Raw genomic sequence first — 20376 nt, forward strand, 5'->3', positions numbered from 1 at the left:
CATCATGTCCGACATACACGAGACCGCAGAGTGACATCATATCCGACATACACGAGACCGCAGAGTGACATCATATCCGACATACACGAGACCGCAGAGTGACATCATATCCGACATACACGAGACCGCAGAGTGACATCATATCCGACATACAGGAGACCAGAGTGACATCATATCCGACATACAGGAGACCGCAGAGTGACATCATATCCGACATACACGAGACCGCAGTGACATCATGTCCGACGTACACGAGACCGCAGAGTGACATCATATCCGACATACACGAGACCGCAGAGTGACATCATATCCGACATACACGAGACCGCAGAGTGACATCATGTCCGACATACAGGAGACCGCAGAGTGACATCATATCCGACATACAGGAGACCAGAGTGACATCATATCCGACATACACGAGACCGCAGAGTGACATCATATCCGACATACAGGAGACCGCAGAGTGACATCATATCCGACATACACGAGACCGCAGAGTGACATCATATCCGACATACACGAGACCAGAGTGACATCATATCCGACATACACGAGACCGCAGAGTGACATCATGTCCGACATATACGAGACCGCAGTGACATCATGTCCGACATACACGAGACCGCAGAGTGACATCATGTCCGACATATACGAGACCGCAGTGACATCATGTCCGACATACACGAGACCGCAGAGTGACATCATATCCGACATACACGAGACCGCAGAGTGACATCATGTCCGACATACAGGAGACCGCAGAGTGACATCATATCCGACATACACGAGACCGCAGAGTGACATCATATCCGACATACAGGAGACCAGAGTGACATCATATCCGACATACACGAGACCGCAGAGTGACATCATGTCCGACATACACGAGACCGCAGTGACATCATGTCCGACATACACGAGACCGCAGAGTGACATCATGTCCGACATATACGAGACCGCAGTGACATCATGTCCGACATACACGAGACCGCAGAGTGACATCATATCCGACATACACGAGACCACAGAGTGACATCATATCCGACATACAGGAGACCGCAGAGTGACATCATATCCGACATACACGAGACCGCAGTGACATCATGTCCGACATACACGAGACCGCAGAGTGACATCATATCCGACATACACGAGACCGAAGAGTGACATCATATCCGACATACACGAGACCGCAGAGTGACATCATATCCGACATACACGAGACCGCAGAGTGACATCATGTCCGACATACACGAGACCGCAGAGTGACATCATATCCGACATACACGAGACCGCTGAGTGACATCATATCCGACATACAGGAGACCAGAGTGACATCATATCCGACATACACGAGACCGCAGAGTGACATCATATCCGACATACAGGAGACCGCAGAGTGACATCATATCCGACATACACGAGACCGCAGTGACATCATGTCCGACATACACGAGACCGCAGAGTGACATCATATCCGACATACACGAGACCGCAGAGTGACATCATATCCGACATACACGAGACCGCAGAGTGACATCATATCCGACATACACGAGACCGCAGAGTGACATCATATCCGACATACAGGAGACCAGAGTGACATCATATCCGACATACAGGAGACCGCAGAGTGACATCATATCCGACATACACGAGACCGCAGTGACATCATGTCCGACATACACGAGACCGCAGAGTGACATCATATCCGACATACACGAGACCGCAGAGTGACATCATATCCGACATACACGAGACCGCAGAGTGACATCATGTCCGACATACAGGAGACCGCAGAGTGACATCATATCCGACATACACGAGACCGCAGAGTGACATCATATCCGACATACAGGAGACCGCAGAGTGACATCATATCCGACATACACGAGACCGAAGAGTGACATCATATCCGACATACACGAGACCAGAGTGACATCATATCCGACATACACGAGACCGCAGAGTGACATCATGTCCGACATATACGAGACCGCAGTGACATCATGTCCGACATACACGAGACCGCAGAGTGACATCATGTCCGACATACAGGAGACCGCAGAGTGACATCATATCCGACATACACGAGACCGCAGAGTGACATCATATCCGACATACACGAGACCAGAGTGACATCATATCCGACATACACGAGACCAGAGTGACATCATATCCGACATACACGAGACCGCAGAGTGACATCATGTCCGACATATACGAGACCGCAGAGTGACATCATATCCGACATACAGGAGACCGCAGAGTGACAGCATATCCGACATACACGAGACCGCAGAGTGACATCATATCCGACATACACGAGACCGCAGAGTGACATCATGTCCGACATACACGAGACCGCAGAGTGACATCATGTCCGACATATACGAGACCGCAGTGACATCATATCCGACATACACGAGACCGCAGAGTGACATCATATCCGACATACAGGAGACCAGAGTGACATCATATCCGACATACACGAGACCGCAGAGTGACATCATGTCCGACATATACGAGACCGCAGTGACATCATGTCCGACATACACGAGACCGCAGAGTGACATCATGTCCGACATTATAGCCCCAAAATAAAAGGGAGGGAAATAAAATGTAATAATGTTACTGGTCTTCTACTCCAGTCACACCCAGAGCTACAGTCACACTTCTGCTGGTTTCCTGTTGACTCTCAGGCTAACATCTTTGCTGTGCTGCAGTTCGTAGTGTTCACACCGGGCGGTGTACGATACGATAGAGCGCAGTGCGGGATCAGTTCAGCTTTCAGGGGGGCGTTTGTCGGCATTGTAGAGATTTGTGAATGCAGCTCTGGATGTGACTGGAGTGTAAGTCCTGATGTAAACTCCTCAGCCATACACAGCCGCTCCGGCGTCCCGCTCCCGCGTCTTACCTCTAGAAAACGGGATATGTCCCTTTTATCGCTGACGCCCATGGCCACCACGTTCTCGAACAGCCAGAAGAACGGCCGCTCCTCCCCCGCCTTCGGTCGAGCTTCATGGAGGAGACGGTAAAACTCAAAAAAGAGGCGTCCGGTGCCCTCTGCGGGGAGAGCGGGAGAGTAGTCACCAGAGATCACCCCCAACATTGTACCCAGCTGTAGAGGACTTATATCTGCTCCTGGGAAAGCTGGGTGTCAACAAACATGGCCGCCACTCGAACGCCCAAGGAAGTGTCAACCCAGCCTTCCCAGAGTCCAGAATGGCAAATCTACGCAGTGATAAAGGAGAGGGGCCGCCCCAGCAGCTTTACATCCACAAGGTTTCTCAATTCCTCACCATTTTCAAGATCTCTGTTTGCTGTCAGCAAATGGTAACATTCTTGTTTACATCCAGAGGCTGAAAACCCATCCTTGACCGAATACTTCTCACAGCTGAGGGTCTGTTACAATTCTATCCAGTCAAGACAATTCTCTGTGAGGTAAACAGTCGGGACTGTGGACCGATACATTGTAACAGAACAGGAGGATGAATACAATTGTGGTCAGGACTGGTTTTCAGCTTCTGGATGTAAACAATGAATGTACCCAATCACTGACAGCAAGCAGACATATTGAAAATGGAGAGAAATTAAAGCACCTAAGCAGATTAGAAAGTTGTACAACTTCTCCTACATAGGATGAAGCTTTATTTATAGAAGACTGGACACCGGCCCTTTAATACAGGAGCGGGAGTGAGCAGGTAAGGAGGAGGTCACCGAGGGGTTTGCAGTTTCAGAAATTGGCCACTAGGTGTCAGTGCTGCACAGCGTCATTATAGGAGTATAACGGTCCCCCCGAACATGGGGTCACACAGCAAACCCCAACATCAGCCAATCAGAACACAACTACACCTACAGGGAACAAATGATGAGGGTGTGAATACTTTATAGTTCACTCTTCCCTAGGCTATGGGACTGCAGTACATCCAGCGAGAGCCGCCGTGTAGTGTCCTACGTCTACACGCACCCACACACTACAACACCACACCACACACTACAACACCACACACTACTACACCACACACTACACCACCCACTACAACACCACACACTACTACACCACACACTACTACACCACACACACTACAACACCACCCACTACACCACCGCACACTACACCACCGCACACTACAACACCACCCACTACAACACCACCACACACTACTACACCACACACTACAACACCACCACACACTACTACAACACCACCCACTACACCACCGCACACTACACCACCGCACACTACACCACCGCACACTACAACACCACCCACTACAACACCACCACACACTACTACACCACACACACTACAACACCACCACACACTACTACACCACACACTACAACACCACCACACACTACTACACCACCACCCACTACACCACCGCACACTACACCACCGCACACTACACCACCGCACACTACAACACCACCCACTACAACACCACCACACACTACTACACCACACACACTACAACACCACCACACACTACTACACCACACACACTACAACACCACCCACTACAACACCACACACACTACTACACCACACACTACAACACCACACACTACACCACCACCCACTACAACACCACACACTACAACACCACACACTACAACACCACACACTACAACACCACCCACTACAACACCACCCACTACAACACCACCACACACTACTACACCACCACACACTACTACACCACACACACTACAACACCACCCACTACAACACACCACCCACTACAACACCACACACACTACTACACCACACACACTACTACACCACACACACTACAACACCACCCACTACAACACCACCCACTACAACACCACACACTACAACACCACACACTACAACACCACACACTACACCACCACCCACTACAACACCACCCACTACTACAACACCACCCACTACTACACCACCACCCACTACTACACCACACACACTACAACACCACCCACTACAACACCACCCACTACTACACCACCACCCACTACTACACCACACACACTACTACACCACACACACTACAACACACCACCCACTACAACACCACCCACTACAACACCACCCACTACAACACCACACACTACAACACCACACACTACACCACCCACTACTACAACACCACCCACTACTACAACACCACCCACTACTACACCACACACACTACAACACCACCCACTACAACACCACCCACTACTACAACACCACACACACTACAACACCACCCACTACTACACCACCCACTACTACACCACACACACTACTACACCACACACACTACAACACCACCCACTACAACACCACCCACTACAACACCACCCACTACTACACCACCCACTACTACACCACCCACTACTACAACACCACCCACTACAACACCACCCACTACTACACCACCCACTACTACACCACCCACTACTACACCACCCACTACTACAACACACACACTACTACACCACACACACTACAACACCACCCACTACTACACCACGCACTACTACACCACCCACTACTACACCACCCACTACTACACCACCCACTACTACACCACACACTACCACAACACCACACACTACAACACCACCCACTACTACAACACCACCCACTACTACAACACCACCCACTACTACAACACCACCCACTACTACAACACCACCCACTACTACAACACCACCCACTACTACACCACACACACTACAACACCACCCACTACAACACCACCCACTACTACACCGCACACTACAACACCACCCACTACAACACCACCCACTACAACACCACCCACTACACCACCACCCACTACAACACCACCCACTACAACACCACCCACTACAACACCACCCACTACTACAACACCACCCACTACTACAACACCACCCACTACTACAACACCACCCACTACAACACCACCCACTACAACACCACCCACTACTACACCACACCCACTACAACACCACCCACTACTACAACACCACCCACTACTACAACACCACCCACTACTACAACACCACCCACTACTACAACACCACCCACTACTACAACACCACCCACTACTACAACACCACCCACTACTACAACACCACCCACTACTACAACACCACCCACTACTACAACACCACCCACTACTACAACACCACCCACTACTACACCACACACACTACAACACCACCCACTACTACAACACCACCCACTACTACAACACCACCCACTACTACAACACCACCCACTACTACAACACCACCCACTACTACAACACCACCCACTACTACACCACACACACTACAACACCACCCACTACAACACCACCCACTACTACACCGCACACTACAACACCACCCACTACAACACCACCCACTACAACACCACCCACTACACCACCACCCACTACTACAACACCACCCACTACTACAACACCACCCACTACTACAACACCACCCACTACTACAACACCACCCACTACTACAACACCACCCACTACTACAACACCACCCACTACTACAACACCACCCACTACTACAACACCACCCACTACTACAACACCACCCACTACTACAACACCACCCACTACTACAACACCACCCACTACTACACCACACACACTACAACACCACACACTACACCACCACACACTACAACACCACCCACTACAACACCACCCACTACACCACCGCACACTACAACACCACCCACTACAACACCACACACACTACAACACCACCCACTACAACACCACACACACTACAACACCACCCACTACAACACCACCCACTACAACACCACCCACTACTACACCACACCCACTACTACACCACACACACTACTACACCACACACACTACAACACCACACACACTACAACACCACACACTACTACAACACCACCCACTACTACAACACCACCCACTACAACACCACCCACTACAACACCACCCACTACTACAACACCACCCACTACAACACCACCCACTACAACACCACCCACTACAACACCACCCACACTACTACACCACACACTACTACACCACACACACTACAACACCACACACACTACAACACCACACACACAACAACACCACACACACTACAACACCACCCACTACTACAACACCACCCACTACTACAACACCACCCACTACAACACCACCCACTACAACACCACCCACTACTACAACACCACCCACTACAACACCACCCACTACAACACCACCCACTACAACAACACCACCCACACTACTACACCACACACTACTACACCACACCCACTACTACACCACACACACTACTACACCACACACACTACAACACCACACACACTACAACACCACCCACTACTACAACACCACCCACTACTACAACACCACCCACTACAACACCACCCACTACAACACCACCCACTACTACAACACCACCCACTACAACACCACCCACTACAACACCACCCACTACAACACCACCCACACTACTACACCACACACTACTACACCACACACACTACAACACCACACACACTACAACACCACACACACAACAACACCACACACACTACAACACCACACACACTACAACACCACACACACTACAACACCACCCACTACAACACCACCCACTACTACACCACCCACTACAACACCACCCACTACTACAACACCACCCACTACAACACCGCCCACTACTACAACACCGCCCACTACTACAACACCACCCACTACTACAACACCACCCACTACTACAACACCACCCACTACAACACCGCCCACTACAACACCACCCACTACTACAACACCACCCACTACAACACCACCCACTACTACAACACCACCCACTACTACAACACCACCCACTACTACAACACCACCCACTACTACACCACACACACTACACCACCACCCACTACACCACCGCACACTACACCACCGCACACTACAACACCACCCACTACAACACCACCACACACTACTACACCACACACACTACAACACCACCACACACTACTACACCACACACACTACAACACCACCCACTACAACACCACCCACTACAACACACCACCCACTACAACACCACACACTACACACTACAACACCACCCACTACAACACCACCCACTACAACACCACACACTACACCACCACCCACTACTACACCACCCACTACTACACCACACACACTACAACACCACACACACTACAACACCACACACACTACTACAACACCACCCACTACTACAACACCACCCACTACTACAACACCACCCACTACTACACCACCCACTACTACACCACACACACTACAACACCACCCACTACTACACCACCACCCACTACTACACCACCACCCACTACTACACCACACACACTACTACACCACACACACTACACCACCGCACACTACAACACCACCCACTACTACACCACCACACACTACTACACCACACACACTACAACACCACCCACTACTACACCACCACCCACTACAACACCACCCACTACTACAACACCACCCACTACTACAACACCACCCACTACTACAACACCACCCACTACTACAACACCACCCACTACTACAACACCACCCACTACTACACCACCCACTACAACACCACCCACTACACCACACCCACTACAACACCACCCACTACAACACCACCCACTACACCACCCACTACAACACCACCCACTACAACACCACCCACTACTACACCACCCACTACTACACCACACACTACTACACCACACACTACTACACCACACACTACTACACCACACACTACTACACCACACACTACTACACCACACACTACTACACCACACACTACTACACCACACACTACTACACCACACACTACTACACCACACACTACTACACCACACACTACTACACCACACACTACTACACCACACACTACTACACCACACACTACTACACCACACACTACTACACCACACACTACTACACCACACACTACTACACCACACACTACTACACCACACACTACTACACCACACAGTCAGCTCCACATACCGAACAGACCTTTCCGTGCTGGGTTCACAATGGAAAGATCGTTACACGGACTTCCCCCGATCACGAGGTCAAACGGGCCCCACTCAAAAATCTGCGGGAAGAAGGACGAAGAGAGACAATGTTAGTAGTGGAGGAATCACTGTGCCGGATATAGCAGGGCCAGCCCCGCTGACAAGGAGGAATCACTGTGCAGGATATAGCAGCGCCAGCCCCGCTCACAAGGAGGAATCAATGTGCAGGATATAGCAGAGCCAGCCCCGCTCACAAGGAGGTATCACTGTGCAGGATATAGCAGAGCCAGCCCCGCTGACAAGGAGGAATCACTGTGCAGGATATAGCAGAGCCAGCCCCGCTGACAAGGAGGAATCACTGTGCAGGATATAGCAGAGCCAGCCCCGCTCACAAGGAGGAATCACAGGGGTCACACTGCAGGTACATTTCATTACATGTGATAACGTGGGGTCATGGAGATCCGGACACCAGGATACGACCATAGAGAAGCCTCCTGAGATGCTGGAGTGACATCTCCAGGTTCTGCCCCCAGTAAGACTCACATGTTTGCGGGTGATGTTTCTCACGTCTCCAACATACATGATCCTGCCCTGATGTCGCACCATCCCCACAGTGATGGAGTCTTCACACACCTCGGAGGCAATGTACCGGTCTACCTGGATCCCGAGATCCTTTAGCACCAATAGACCTGGACAGTGGAGAGAAGTCACATTAAGAAACCCGTTCCCGATCCCCAGACCCATCTGAAGATGCTGAAAACTCAATGAGAAGATCACCTGTCGCAATGCCATCAAACAAGGACAGTACCCGGATAGGCTTCCGCTTGTCAGCTTGAATCGGCGGATAAAGCCTTGGTGGTTCCTTCAAGAAAACAAGGAAAGTGATGAAGATTCATTCACAGCGTCGCCTCGGAAAAACGGAAATCACGACAAGTTACTCACAAATTCTTGGTCATGGTTATTGGCGAAGAAGAGCTGTAAACGAGTGGGCCAGTCATCTCGTCTTCGCAGCAACCCGTAAATGCCCTTGTGTCCACACATATAGCAGTTCCAGGGGTCTTCTTTGATAGCCGCCTGAGCAGCCCCGGGTCCCACTAACAAGTCCACACATTCCACGCAGAAACACCTGAGAAAACAAATTCTGTAAGTCTAAACATGATCACGTCCTACTAAGGCACAGTAGGTGTCAAGCTCATGCCCACTATGTTCTCACCAGGACTAGATACCAAGCATGTTCCCACCAGGACTAGGCACCAAGCACGTTCCCACCAGGACTAGGCACCAAGCACGTTCCCACCAGGACTAGGCACCAAGCACGTTCCCACCAGGACTAGACACCAAGCACGTTCCCACCAGGACTAGACACCAAGCACGTTCCCACCAGGATTAGACACCAAGCACGTTCCCACCAGGACTGAGTACCAAGCACGTTCCCGCCAGTACTGGGTACCAAGCATGTTCCCGCCAGGACTAGACACCAAGCATGTTCCCGCCAGGACAAGACACCAAGCATGTTCCCACCAGGACTAGACACCAAGCATGTTCCCACCAGGACTAGACACCAAGCACGTTCCCACCAAGACTAGACACAAAGCACGTTCCCACCAGGACTAGACACCAAGCACGTTCCCACCAGGACTAGACACCAAGCACGTTCCCACCAGGACTAGACACCAAGCACGTTCCCACCAGGACTAGACACCAAGCACGTTCCCACCAGGACTGGGTACCAAGCATGTTCCCGCCTGGACTAGACACCAAGCATGTTCCCACCAGGACTAGACACCAAGCATGTTCCCACCAGGACTAGACACCAAGCATGTTCCCACCAGGACTAGACACCAAGCATGTTCCCACCAGAACTAGACACCAAGCATGTTCCCACCAGAACTAGACACCAAGCATGTTCCCACCAGGACTAGACACAAAGCATGTTCGCACCAGGACTAGACACAAAGCATGTTCCCGCCAGGACTAGACACAAAGCATGTTCCCTCCAGGACAAGACACCAAGCATGTTCCCACCAGGACTAGACACCTAGCACCTTCCCAGAAAGACTACACAACAGGAATGTTCCCCCCAGCAATAAACACCCGGAATGTACCCCCAAAGACTAGACAACTAGCATCTTCCTACCAGGACTAGACACCTAGCACATTCCCAGGAAGACCAGAGACCAAACATATTCCCACCAGGACTAGTCAACTAGAATCTTCCCAGAAAGACTAGACACCAAGCATGTTCCCGCGCGGACTAGACTTCAAGCACCTAACCAGGAACACTAGACACCAAGTATTTTACCAGCAGGAACAGACACCAAACATGTTCCCAACAGAAGTAGACAACTGCCATCTTCCCAGGAAGACTGGACACCTAGCATATTCCCACGACTAGACATATAGCACCTTCTCAGGAAGACTTTACACCAACAATTTTCCCACCAGGACTAGACACCAAACATATTCCCACCAGGACTAGACGCCAAGCGTGTTCCCACCAGGACTAGGCACCATGCGTGTTCCCACCAGGACTAGGCACCATGTGTGTTCCCACAAGGACTAGGCACCAAGCGTGTTCCCACCAGGACTAGGCACCAAGCGTGTTCCCACCAGGACTAGGCACCAAGCGTGTTCCCACCAGGACTAGGCACCAAGCGTGTTCCCACCAGGACTAGGCACCAAGCTTGTTCCCACCAGGACTAGGCACCAAGCGTGTTCCCACCAGGAATGGGCACCAAGCGTGTTCCCACCAGGACTGGGTACCAAGCATGTTCCCGCCAGGACTAGACACCAAGCATGTTCCCACCAGGACTAGGTACCAAGGATGTTCCCACCATGACTAGGCACCAAACATTTTCCCACCAGGACTATGCACCAAGGATGTTCCCACCAGGACTAGGCACCAAGGATGTTCCCACCAGGACTAGGCACCAAGGATGTTCCCACCAGGACTAGGCACCAAGGATGTTCCCACCAGGACTAGGCACCAAGGATGTTCCCACCAGGACTAGGCACCAAGGATGTTCCCACCAAGACTAGGCACCAAGCAAGTTGCCACCAGGACTAAACACCAAACGTGTTCCCACCAGGACTAGGCACAAATGACGTTCCCACCAGGACTAGGAACCAAGCAAGTTGCCACCAGGACTAGACACCAAACGTATTTCCCACAAGCACTAGACACCAAGGATGTTTCCACCAGGACTAGGTACCAAAGATGCTCCCACCAGGACTATGCACCAAGGGTGTTCCCACCAGGACTAGGCACAAAGCAAGTTCCCACCAGGACTAGACACTAAACGTGTTCCCACCAGGACTAGACACCAAGGATGTTCCCACCAGGACTAGGCACCAAGGATGTTCCCACCAGGACTAGGCACCAAGCAAGTTGCCACCAGGACTAGACACCAAGCATGTTCCCACCAAGACTAGGCACCAAGGATGTTCCCACCAGGACTAGGCACGAAGGATGTTCCCACCAGGACTAGGCACCAAGGATGTTCCCACCAGGACTAGGCACCAAGGATGTTCCCACCAGGACTAGGCACCAAGCAAGTTGCCACCAGGACTAGACACCAAGCATGTTCCCACCAAGACTAGGCACCAAGAATGTTCCCACCAGGACTAGACACCAAATGTGTTCCCACCAGGACTAGACACCAAACGTGTTCCCACCAGGACTAGGCACAAAGGACGTTCCCACCAAGACTAGGCACCAAGCATGTTCCCACCAGGACTAGGCACAAAGCATGTTCCCGCCAGGAGAAGGCAACAAACATGTTCCCTCCACCAGGACTAGACACTAAGCATGTTCCCACCAGGACTAGGCACCAAGGATGTTCCCACCAGGACTAGGCACCAAGGATGTTCCCACCAGGACTAGGCACCAAGGATGTTCCCACCAGGACTAGGCACCAAGGATGTTCCCACCAGGACTAGGCACCAAGGATGTTCCCACCAGGACTAGGCACCAAGGATGTTCCCACCAGGACTAAGCACCAAGGATGTTCCCACCAGGACTAAGCACCAAGGATGTTCCCACCAGGACTAGGCACCAAGGATGTTCCCACCAGGACTAGGCACCAAGGATGTTCCCACCAGGACTAGGCACCAAGGATGTTCCCACCAGGACTAGGCACCAAGGATGTTCCCACCAGGACTAGGCACCAAGGATGTTCCCACCAGGACTAGGCACCAAGGATGTTCCCACCAGGACTAGGCACCAAGCAAGTTGCCACCAGGACTAGACACCAAGCATGTTCCCACCAAGACTAGGCACCAAGAATGTTCCCACCAGGACTAGACACCAAACGTGTTCCCACCAGGACTAGACACCAAGGATGTTTCCACCAGGACTAGGTACCAAAGATGCTCCCACCAGGACTATGCACTAAGGGTGTTCCCACCAGGGCTAGGCACAAAGCAAGTTCCCACCAGGACTAGACACTAAACGTGTTCCCACCAGGACTAGATACCAAATGTGTTCCCACCAGGACTAGACACCAAGGATGTTCCCACCAGGACTAGGCACCAAGGATGTTCCCACCAGGACTAGGCACCAAGCAAGTTGCCACCAGGACTAGACACCAAATGTGTTCCCACCAGGACTAGGCACCAAGCGTGTTCCCACCAGGACTAGACACCAAGCATGTTCCCACCAGGACTAGACACAAAGCATGTTCCCGCCAGGAGAAGGCAACAAACATGTTCCCTCCACCAGGACTAGACACTAAGCATGTTCCCACCAGGACTAGGCACCAAGGATGTTCCCACCAGGACTAGGCACCAAGGATGTTCCCACCAGGACTAGGCACCAAGGATGTTCCCACCAGGACTAGGCACCAAGGATGTTCCCACCAGGACTAGGCACCAAGGATGTTCCCACCAGGACTAGGCACCAAGGATGTTCCCACCAGGACTAGACACTAAGCATGTTCCCACCAGGACTAGGCACCAAGGATGTTCCCACCAGGACTAGGCACCAAGGATGTTCCCACCAGGACTAGGCACCAAGGATGTTCCCACCAGGACTAGGCACCAAGGATGTTCCCACCAGGACTAGGCACCAAGGATGTTCCCACCAGGACTAGGCACCAAGCAAGTTGCCACCAGGACTAGACACCAAGCATGTTCCCACCAAGACTAGGCACCAAGAATGTTCCCACCAGGACTAGACACCAAACGTGTTCCCACCAGGACTAGACACCAAACGTGTTCCCACCAGGACTAGACACCAAACGTGTTCCCACCAGGACTAGACACCAAACGTGTTCCCACCAGGACTAGGCACAAAGGACGTTCCCACCAAGACTAGGCACCAAGCATGTTCCCACCAGGACTAGGCACCAAGCATGTTCCCATGTTGCGAACAGAAATACACAGAAGGAATGATCTAAATGGAAGGTTCTCCTGATGAATAGACATCCAGCCGGTCACCACAGAACATGTCATATATGAGAACGTAGGACTCTGACCTGCAGCAATTGTTGTTGCCGCACATGAGCACCTCTCGTCCTCCACAGCAGATGGTACAGTAGGACTGGTATCCGTCATCATCGTACTGGTATGCGCACTCTAAAAAGCAGTTCTGAAAAACAGAAAAGTATCTCTCAGCTCCCGCCACACACGTCCCTCTTCTCACAAACCGGTCTCTCTACTTACTGACAGTTTCCCTCACACATCTGCATCTCTATTCCCTGTGCATGGAGTTCTGGCCTTAAAGAAAGCTTCCCTCACACATCTGAGCCCTTACCTCTCACCATATGCTGAGCTCTGTCCTTACTGACTGTTTCCACCACATGGAGCTTCTTCTCTCCATATCTTTAATAACAACTTCCCCATCATGTTTCCCAAAGATCTTCAGTGTCTCCCCTCCCTCTACACATTGCCTTGAGCTTCTCCTCTCCCATATACCAGGCTACATTTTTTATATTTCCTTCACACATCGAAGCTTCTCCTCTCTTAGGTGAAGCTCTGTCATTACTGACAGTTTCCTTCGCACATTGGAGCCTTTCCTCTCTCATACACTGAGCGCTGTTCCTACTGACATGTTCCTTCATCTATCGGAGTTTCTCTCCCATAGACTGTTCCTACTGACCGTTTCCTTTACCAATCCAAACATCTCCTCTCCAATACACTGTGCTGTTCTTTCTGACGGTTTCCTTCACCTATCCCAGCTTCTCTCCAATACACTGTGCTCTTTTCTTACTGACAGTTTCCTTTAACTATCCAAGAATCTTCTCTCCAATACACTGAGCACTGTTCTTTCTGAGTTTCCTTCACCTATCAGAGTTTCTCTCCAATACACTGTGCTGTTCTTACTGACAGTTTCCTTCACCTATCTGAGCTTCTCTCCAATACGCTGTGCTGTTCTTACTGACAGTTTCCTTCACCTATCTGAGCTTCTCTCCAATACACTGTGCTGTTCTTACTGACAGTTTCCTTCACCTATCTGAGCTTCTCTCCAATACACTGTGCTGTTCTTACTGACAGTTTCCTTCACCTATCTGAGCTTCTCTCCAATACACTGTGCTGTTCTTACTGACAGTTTCCTTCACCTATCTGAGCTTCTCTCCAATACACTGTGCTGTTCTTACTGACAGTTTCCTTCACCTATCAGAGCTTCTCCTCTGCTCATCTTTTCCTCCCCGTGTTTCCCCTATTTTGGACTTTACCTTGCAGTTTTGGCACATTCCCCCAATAAATAAGGGGTGTTCCAGAGTAACGTTCAGACTGCCGCAAGAGATGCAGAGATCTGGAAATAAACAGAAACACAGAATCATCTACATCCAACCCCAAGGTACGCCCGGAGGTAATAAAACGTATAATGTCCGGACCGCTACAGTGTCAACTATACACAGAGCCGGGGGCCGGCCGATGACGTCACATGACCAGGTAATAAGACGACCCCGGCACGGCCCGCGCCCCGTCCGTTTCTCTGCACTCACCCTCGATGTTACGCGTCTTCTGACGGACTTCAAAGACCAACCGCTCTGTGGGGACACAAAGCAAGAGGGAAGATTATCAGGAGAAATGACCCATCAGAGCCTCCGTACAGTCACCAGCCCGCTCAGCTCCTATAATTCACCGCACTGCATTGTGGGAGATATATATGTTTTACATTAGAATGCTATACAGTATGAACAGTAAATCTCCCATGATGCACCACAGTAGAGCATGCCCTGTACAGATTTTGTACCAGCAGAGGGCAGCGGTGTGAGATCCTGCAGCCTGAGAGCCAACAGGAAGCCAGCAGAATTATTTCCAGGTTTCTCTTCTTCCGTGTCACCATCACATGGTGGAGCGGCGCCTCAGACTCACCTCGAGTTCGCTCATCGATAATTTCTTTGACCTTGGGCTTCTCTGTGCTTTTTCGGGGTTTCTTTGCGGGAGGGGGAGGGGCATAAGCGGCAGCTTCCGGCTCTACCCAAATTTCTGTGTAGACCTCTTTGTACGGGTTGCGTTCATCTGGAAAGAGAGGTAATTTCCCTTTAATAAGGGTGTCTTACAGTGCAGATGATGGTGATGAACACTAGGGGGCAGTACCCTCATCGTCACATTCTGCCTGATGTGCTCATTCCTATGCAGCTTATTTCTTAACCCCGCCATCTCCTTCCAACGTTCCCTCACCTTCAGGGGGCTCCAGTCCTTTGGGTCCTAATGGCTGGAAGCCGCCCAACGCCCACTCGATCATCTGCTTGTTCTGAACGTCTATAGCTTTGGAGGTTTCGTTCTCGTCATTCTCAGGGCATGATGGGAACACCTTCCCGGATCGGGTGCTGGCCACCTGCAGGACGGATTAAAATGGAGTGTGTAAGAGACTTGTAGGCTTGGCCGTGTGACAACAATATAAGCTCCATGGGAAGCAATATGGCTGCCAGGAAGTGAGAGAGAGAGAGAGAGAGAGAGAGAGGGAGACTGCCCAGAAGGCGTGGGGGGCACCGGCAGGGTCATGGTCTCCTCACCTGTAGGACTTCATATATGGCTTTGCGGTACATGGGTTGTTTGCTGTACGTTGCCTGGTGGAAGGCGTTTGCAAAGGAACTGAGAGGCATCAGCTTCTCCACACAAACCTGACAAAGAGATTATAACATTATAGGATACATTATAATAATCACCCACACGTCACATGACCAGGAGGGGCCTAGACAAGCTCGTCAAGAGACTCACCACTGAAAACTTGCCATCTCCAAACCACATGACCCAACGTGTTCCCTCAGCGGCTCGGCTCCGTCCGGTCATCCACCACGACACGATGCGTCCAGGCCACCATGAGAAGCCTCGAAGCTTTCCCCAGACCAGCTCCCCGATGCCAAATCCTCGCCCATCCTATGTGGGATAGAACAGCAGGGTCTTATCTCCGGTAAGAAGTACAGACAGGAGGGAGTAACTACTCCCATCATCCCCTCACCTCATACTCCGCCTCATCATCAGCTGATTTGGAGGTGCTCTTTTCCACGGCATCGGCCACCAAGGGCTCAGGAGTGGCGGCTACGGTGGGGGAGGCCGGGTCTGTGGGCTGCTGGGAGGCCGGCGGGGTGTTCTCCTCTTCTTTCTGGGGATTACTGGACACCGTCTCTTCCATGGCGTTTATCACAGCGACCAGCTGCTGCTTTTTTTCAGCCTACGGAGAAAACCAGAAAGTGGGGTGAGCAAAGGAGGAGACGGCGGTGGAGAACGGTGGTGGCATCAGAGAGCAGGACACGGGCGGTCATCAGAGAACAGCAGTGTTATATTATAACAGATTACCCCCGTCCCCCGTCCCTGTCCAGTATACAGCAAGAGGCCGACATACAAAATCTAATGTTGGGGTCATAGTGCAGCGGAAACACACAACGAACATCTGTGACGCGCCCAATCTGCTGTGCTACTATATAATAACCGGTATATTCTACTATATAATAACCAGTATATTCTACTATATAATAACCGGTATATTCTACTATATAATAACCAGTATATTCTACTATATAATAACCGGTATATTCTACTATATAATAACCAGTATATCCTACTATATAATAACCCGTATATCCTACTATATAATAACCGGTATATTCTACTATATAATAACCAGTATATCCTACTATATAATAACCGGTATATCCTACTATATAATAACCGGTACATCCTACTATATAATAACCAGTATATTCTACTATATAATAACCGGTACATCCTACTATATAATAACCGGTATATTCTACTATATAATAACCAGTATATTCTACTATATAATAACCGGTATATCCTACTATATAATAACCGGTATATCCTACTATATAATAACCAGTATATCCTACTATATAATAACCGGTATATCCTACTATATAATAACCAGTATATCCTACTATATAATAACCGGTATATTCTACTATATAATAACCAGTATATTCTACTATATAATAACCGGTATATCCTACTATATAATAACCGGTATATTCTACTATATAATAACCAGTATATCCTACTATATAATAACCAGTATATCCTACTATATAATAACCAGTATATTCTACTATATAATAACCAGTATATCCTACTATATAATAACCAGTATATCCTACTATATAATAACCAGTATATCCTACTATATAATAACCAGTACATCCTACTATATAATAACCAGTATATTCTACTATATAATAACCGGTACATCCTACTATATAATAACCGGTATATCCTACTATATAATAACCGGTATATCCTACTATATAATAACCGGTATATCCTACTATATAATAACCAGTATATCCTACTATATAATAACCGGTATATCCTACTATATAATAACCGGTATATCCTACTATATAATAACCGGTATATCCTACTATATAATAACCAGTATATCCTACTATATAATAACCAGTACATCCTACTATATAATAACCAGTACATTCTACTATATAATAACCAGTATATCCTACTATATAATAACCAGTATATCCTACTATATAATAACCGGTACATCCTACTATATAATAACCAGTATATTCTACTATATAATAACCAGTATATCCTACTATATAATAACCAGTATATTCTACTATATAATAACCAGTATATCCTACTATATAATAACCAGTATATCCTACTATATAATAACCAGTATATTCTACTATATAATAACCGGTATATCCTTCTATATAATAACCAGTATATTCTACTATATAATAACCGGTACATCCTACTATATAATAACCAGTATATCCTACTATATAATAACCAGTATATCCTACTATATAATAACCAGTATATCCTACTATATAATAACCGGTATATCCTACTATATAATAACCAGTATATCCTACTATATAATAACCGGTACATCCTACTATATAATAACCAGTATATCCTACTATATAATAACCAGTATATCCTACTATATAATAACCAGTATATCCTACTATATAATAACCGGTATATCCTACTATATAATAACCGGTATATCCTACTATATAATAACCAGTATATCCTACTATATAATAACCAGTATATCCTACTATATAATAACCAGTATATCCTTCTATATAATAACCGGTATATCCTACTATATAATAACCAGTACATCCTACTATATAATAACCAGTATATTCTACTATATAATAACCGGTATATCCTACTATATAATAACCAGTATATTCTACTATATAATAACCGGTACATCCTACTATATAATAACCGGTATATCCTTCTATATAATAACCAGTATATTCTACTATATAATAACCGGTACATCCTACTATATAATAACCAGTATATCCTACTATATAATAACCAGTATATCCTACTATATAATAACCAGTATATCCTACTATATAATAACCGGTATATCCTACTATATAATAACCAGTATATCCTACTATATAATAACCGGTATATCCTTCTATATAATAACCGGTATATCCTACTATATAATAACCAGTACATCCTACTATATAATAACCAGTATATTCTACTATATAATAACCGGTATATCCTACTATATAATAACCAGTATATCCTACTATATAATAACCGGTATATCCTACTATATAATAACCGGTACATCCTACTATATAATAACCAGTATATCCTACTATATAATAACCAGTATATCCTACTATATAATAACCGGTATATTCTACTATATAATAACCAGTATATCCTACTATATAATAACCAGTATATTCTACTATATAATAACCAGTATATCCTACTATATAATAACCAGTATATCCTACTATATAATAACCAGTATATTCTACTATATAATAACCAGTATATTCTACTATATAATAACCGGTACATTCTACTATATAATAACCAGTACATTCTACTATATAATA

General features: G+C 48.3%; 1 protein-coding gene across 2 annotated transcripts in view; it reads right to left on the reverse strand.

The window, feature by feature from the left end:
* Positions 1 to 20376, reverse strand: part of LOC142759000 (DNA (cytosine-5)-methyltransferase 3A) — a 39146-nt gene that overhangs the window by 12665 nt on the left and 6105 nt on the right. Inside the window, exons 2-14 of one of the 2 annotated variants that reach the window (XM_075860781.1) lie at positions 17460 to 17672; positions 17219 to 17377; positions 17014 to 17121; positions 16679 to 16835; positions 16370 to 16516; positions 15997 to 16041; positions 15724 to 15803; positions 14524 to 14636; positions 9992 to 10175; positions 9827 to 9911; positions 9593 to 9738; positions 9048 to 9129; positions 2921 to 3069 (exon numbers count right to left, since the gene is read on the reverse strand). In XM_075860781.1, coding sequence (XP_075716896.1) covers positions 2921 to 3069; positions 9048 to 9129; positions 9593 to 9738; positions 9827 to 9911; positions 9992 to 10175; positions 14524 to 14636; positions 15724 to 15803; positions 15997 to 16041; positions 16370 to 16516; positions 16679 to 16835; positions 17014 to 17121; positions 17219 to 17377; positions 17460 to 17672 — 1668 coding nt within the window. Of the gene's footprint in view, positions 1 to 2920; positions 3070 to 9038; positions 9130 to 9592; positions 9739 to 9826; positions 9912 to 9991; positions 10176 to 14523; positions 14637 to 15723; positions 15804 to 15996; positions 16042 to 16369; positions 16517 to 16678; positions 16836 to 17013; positions 17122 to 17218; positions 17378 to 17459; positions 17673 to 20376 lie in introns of both variants that reach the window. The other variant, XM_075860780.1, reaches the window with a different exon arrangement.

Source organism: Rhinoderma darwinii, chromosome 4 (genome assembly GCF_050947455.1).
Source record: "Rhinoderma darwinii isolate aRhiDar2 chromosome 4, aRhiDar2.hap1, whole genome shotgun sequence".
NCBI classification, from domain to species: Eukaryota; Metazoa; Chordata; class Amphibia; order Anura; family Rhinodermatidae; genus Rhinoderma; species Rhinoderma darwinii.